This window comes from Balaenoptera physalus (genome assembly GCF_965194825.1).
Source record: "Balaenoptera physalus genome assembly, chromosome: X".
Taxonomy (NCBI): domain Eukaryota; kingdom Metazoa; phylum Chordata; class Mammalia; order Artiodactyla; family Balaenopteridae; genus Balaenoptera; species Balaenoptera physalus.
The window spans coordinates 133,024,579-133,029,126 of NC_138903.1; the positions used below are offsets into that span (position 1 = coordinate 133,024,579).

Here is a 4,548-nt window from a genome sequence, read left to right on the forward strand (position 1 = left end):
CGGGGGCGGCGGGGTGGGTAGGAGACAGTCCGGGACTCTGGTTGCCCTCCCAGCTACAGCACCCATGCCTTCACTCGCTCCTGAGCCCGGCCCAGGGCCCCAGAGCCACACGCAGGCCAACCTCGAGAGTGGCAGAGCTGGCCGGCACGCCGGGAATGGGGAGAGGAAGTTCTTGGACGACCCGGAGCTTGTCTGCCGTGATGGGAGGCAGCAGAAGTTCGGGTGGTGACGGGCAAGGTGGCCTGCCTCCTTGGTTTCCTTCCCAGCCCTCATCCCTCCCCGCGGCTCACCACTGCCCGTAGCTCTGTCTGTCTTTATTGATTTGGGGAAGACCGGAGGGAGGCTGGAGAGCCACGACACAAGCAGGACCACCCACAGTCAGCAAAGCACAGAATGGCACGGGAAGGACAGCCCCCGGGCCTCTTGGTTTCTAGAGGGGGTGTGGCAGCGACAGGGGAGGGAAGTCTGTGGACGCGCCCCACCAGCGCCCACCCCAGCGCCCCGCACCACACCCACAGGGCTCAAGCTCTCCCGCAGAGGTGCCCCGGGGCGGGAGGGGGAGGTGGGGGGGACTGAAAGGGTCCATTGGAAGGGAATCTGGGGGTCCGTGCGCTCAGCCTGGGGTGGAGAAGAAGAGAGAAGCACAGGGAAGGGGACAGTCAGGAGGCACCCCTGGACTGCCCTGTGCCCCCTGCTCCCAGCCCAGGCTCTCAGCAGAGGCACTCACTGGGTCTTGGCACTGGGCCCCTCAGAACCCTCACGGTCCCCGCCAGCGGCATGGCCTGCCCCCCACCTCTCTCTCTCATCCACTTCTTGGGGACCCCGGCTCCTCCCCTGTCTGTGCTCTCTGCCCTCAGCCCGCTACTCCGTGAGGTCCACCCTGCAGAGCTCTTGGCCACGTGGGGCCTGCCACCCCGTAAGCTCAGCGAGGAGCCAGCTCCCAGCGGGTGCAGGGCTCACCCCCACGCACCTGGGGGTCACCACTTGGGGGGCTGGCCAGTGTGGAGGCCCGGGTGGCTGTGGCTCATCACCCTCCGTCCCGAGGCCTCCTCACCCTCCGGGCTCTGCCCTAGCTTGCGGATGTGGCGCAGGAAGGAGGTGGCATTGAACGCTCGCTGCAGGGAGAGAGGGGTGTCAGGCCATGTCCCGGCCCTGGTCCCAAGACTTCGAGGACCGTAGAGACCACCGGCGGCCCAGACCATCCTCCTGAGGCTGACGGACGGGGCGGGCAGCCTTGAGCCGGGTCCCCAGGCCCCTCCCCACACTGACCTTCCAGTGGGTCCGGGCAAAATTCTTCTGGATCTGCTCACTGACTGAGCCCAGGATGTCCTTGTCAAAGGCTGTATCCCCGGAGATCCTAGGGCGAGGCCAAAGGTCAATGAGGGGTGGGGGTCTCTGAGGGTGTGGACCCTCTGGTCCCAGGACAGCTCAGCAGGGGCCCCGCTCACCAAAGATGCTGTAAGGCCTGCTGGCAGGTGAACCTTTTCTGGGGATCTCGCTCCAGAAGGTGCCGGATGAAGTCTTTGGCTGGAACAGGGAAACCAGATCAGCCCACCCTGTCCCCACGGCCCCTCGTCCCTCCCCACTCCCTGGGCTTGGGGTCAGCCTCAAGTTCACCTGATTCTGAGATGTCATCCCAAAAGGGAGAGTCAAACTCGTAGCTGGCCCTCAGGATCTGGCTGAAGAGTTCGGGGTCGCTCTCATCGTAGAAGGGGGGGTACCCACACAGCCTGGCACCCACAGATGAATCACCCGGATGTCCAAACCTCCCCAACCCAGCAGGGGGCAGGCAGGCAGAAGAAGAGCCTTCCCAGTGGTCACTCACAGGATGTAGGAGATGACACCCAGGGCCCACACATCTACGGCCTTCCCGTAGGGTTTCTGCTCCAAGAGCTCCGGGGCTGGGGGCCAGAGACAGACAGACGCACACCCGCGCACACGCACACCACGCCTTCAGTGCTGCCCGGCTCAGCCTAGTTCACCCCAGGAGTGGCCCACCGCCTGCCCTGCCCCTGGCACCATGGCTCCCACAGGGTCCCCCGGCCCCCAGGCCCCCGGCGAGCCTCGGGGCGCCCCCCTCACTTACCCACATAGCCCGGGGTCCCACAGGCGGTGCCTAGCATGTTGCCAGCCTGGATTTTGGAGAGGCCAAAGTCAGAGACCATGATCTTGGAGTCCTCGAAGGGCGTGGCATAGAGGAGGTTTTCAGGCTGCGACACACAGATGCCAGAGAGGACACCGGGTCAGCCCCGGCGTGGTCCCCGGGGCTGGGCGCGCTCAAGTCCCCCACACCCGTGGTGCACAGGGACTCGGGGCGAGGCCTGGATGGGCGGGCAGGAGGGCAGGCACCTTGAGGTCTCGGTGCACGATGCCCAGGCTGTGCAGGTAGGAGACGGCACCAAGGACCTGGCCCACCAGGTGGCTGGCGTCCTTCTCCGTGTAGGAGCCGCGCTCCATGATGCGATCGAACAGCTCGCCCCCCGTCACCCTGGGGGGAGCAGGGGCTCAGCTGACCCGGGCCCCCCGGCCCCAGCCCACCCCCCCCGACCCCGCCCTCCTCACAGCTCCATGGCCAGATAGAGGTGGGAAGGGCTCTCGTGGACGTCCTCCAGAGCCACGATGTTGGGGTGGCTGACCCTGCAACGGCAAGAAAAGGCCCCTTACGGGCCGCCACGGCCCCCTCTGGACCCCCAGGAAGCCCATCGCCCTCTTCGCTTCCTCCCGCCCCTGCCGGTCCAGCAAGGCAGTGCCCCCGGCCAGGCCTTTCTGGGGACACGGAGGAGGCAGGGCGCTCCACCCCAGGAGGCTCCCAGCCACCACGGGGCGCACACCTGCGGAGCACCGCGATCTCGTTCTCCACCAGGGCCTCCTTGCCTCGAAGGGCCTTCTTGGGGATGCACTTGAGGGCGACAAGGTGTGAGGAGCCCCGCTCCTGGGCCAACACCACCTCGGAGAAAGCGCCCCTGCGGCAGAGGGGGAGGCAGGAAGGGAGGGGAAAGGCGAGGAGGAGGGCGGGGCGAGAGCAGAGGCGGGGAGGGAGAAGGGCCCCCTTAGCCGAAGGAGATGGGGAAGCCCTCCCCGTCCCATGCCACCCATCCCCCCACACAGATACACACTCACTCACTGTCACTCACACGCGCGCGCGCACACACACACACACACCACACACACACACTCACGAGCCGAGCTTCTCCCGGATCTCATAGACGCTGCTGATGTCCTCCGTCTGTTTCTTGAGCAGCAGCATGTCTGGGGGTGCAGGGAGAGGTGGAGGGAAGCTCCCTGGGCGAGGGGCAGCCCCGTCCCCCAAGCCCCAGATCCGGCAGTGCCTCAGCCACCCTCAGCCACAGCCCCACTCAGGAACACAGGTCCCACACACCCCCCCCAGCCCGATACACCTCGCCCCTCCCCCACCGTCCAGGTCCGCACTCCCAGGTGGACGCCTCCAGCGAGGCCCCCGCATACACTCCTCCCCCTCCCAGATACGGCCACGATCCGACGCCCCAAGACCTGGCACCCCGACGGCGATCAGCGCCCAGAGACCCCCTCTCCGCCCCCACGCAACCTAGTCAGCCGCGATTGGCCGCCTTCCAGAAGGCTCCGTGCCCCCACCCCGGGCCCCTCCAGGCTCACCCCCATCCGCAGCGCCCAGAGGTGCCCCCGGCCGCCCCCAGGCCTAGACCTGCCACCCACGGCCCAGCGCCCACAGGCACGCGCGCCCCAGGCCACCGACCCGCCCGAGATGCACCTGCGACCCCCACGCACAGCCGCCCGCCACGGCCACCCACGCGGCCGCCCGGCTCAGCCCAGCCCTCGGCGCCTCGCGGCGGGAGGGACTCGGCAGCCCGGGCCTCCCGCGTCTCGAGCTGCGTGGGCCGCGCGCGTGCCGGCCGGGGGCGCGCCGGGCGTGACAGGTGTGCGCGGGGCCTGCCGTGGCCCGGGACACTGCACGCCCCCGCCAGCGCGCGCCCGCGCCCCGGAGCGCCGGGTGCGGACCTGGAGCCGAAGCGAAGCCGCAGCGTCGCCTAGCGCAGTAGCCACCGCGCCGAGCCCCCCGCCCGCGCCCAGGCGGCCCCGCCCCCCTCCGCGCGCGCCCCCGCCGCCCGCTGGCGGCCGAGCACGCGGTGGCCGAGCGCGGCCGCGGCACTGCAGGGCGCCTTGTAAGGCAATCGGCCGGCGCCGGCCGCCCCCGCCTCCCTCCTTTGTCATTCGTGCGGGTTCCCGCCGGCTCCAGCTCCCCCCGGCGGCCAGACTGGGCCGGCCCCAGGGCCTTTGCACCACCGGTGTCCTCCACACAGAAGTCTCTTCACCCACATGTTGACCTGGCTCTCTGGGTGCCTTCGGGTCTCTGCTCTAATGTCCTCTCCGCAGACAGGGCATCCAGGCCACTTGACCTAAAACAGCCTCCTTCCCTAGCCCCAGCCCTGCCACTGCCGCTTCTGCCACCTTGGCCTGAGCCCCCATCAGCACTCAGGTGGAGGACAGCAACAGCCTCGTCGCTGGGCTCCCCCTGCCCTCTGCCTGCACCCTTAACCTCTCCAACCGGCA

General features: G+C 68.7%; 1 protein-coding gene across 4 annotated transcripts; it reads right to left on the reverse strand.

Moving 5' to 3' along the window:
• Positions 1–299: 299 nt before the first annotated feature.
• Positions 300–4,050, reverse strand: PNCK (pregnancy up-regulated nonubiquitous CaM kinase). Of its 4 annotated transcripts, none has more exons than XM_082447911.1 (12): positions 3,997–4,050; positions 3,180–3,249; positions 2,832–2,963; positions 2,563–2,637; positions 2,350–2,488; positions 2,087–2,210; positions 1,826–1,901; positions 1,618–1,730; positions 1,449–1,527; positions 1,270–1,357; positions 971–1,115; positions 300–618 (listed from the first exon to the last, which is right to left on the reverse strand). In XM_082447911.1, exons 2-11 carry the CDS (start codon positions 3,245–3,247, stop codon positions 978–980), a joined length of 1,032 nt encoding a protein of 343 aa, XP_082304037.1. In that variant the 5' UTR covers positions 3,248–3,249; positions 3,997–4,050; the 3' UTR covers positions 300–618; positions 971–977. The 4 variants fall into 4 exon arrangements, with proteins under 4 accessions (XP_082304037.1, XP_082304036.1, XP_082304038.1 ...); XM_082447910.1 differs by lacking the exon at positions 3,997–4,050 and adding an exon at positions 3,749–3,990; XM_082447912.1 differs by lacking the exon at positions 3,997–4,050 and adding an exon at positions 3,734–3,990.
• Positions 4,051–4,548: the final 498 nt, after the last annotated feature.

Excerpts from the sequence above, each read along its gene's own strand:
- PNCK (XM_082447911.1), bottom strand. The coding sequence starts at position 3,247 with ATGCTGCTGCTCAAGAAACAGACGGAGGACATCAGCAGCGTCTATGAG. Across the intron at positions 1,731-1,825 it reads GGTGTCATCTCCTACATCCT|GCTGTGTGGGTACCCCCCCT; the intron begins GTGAGTGACCAC and ends TGTGGGTGCCAG. Across the intron at positions 1,116-1,269 it reads TTGCCCGGACCCACTGGAAG|CGAGCGTTCAATGCCACCTC; the intron begins GTCAGTGTGGGG and ends CTCTCCCTGCAG.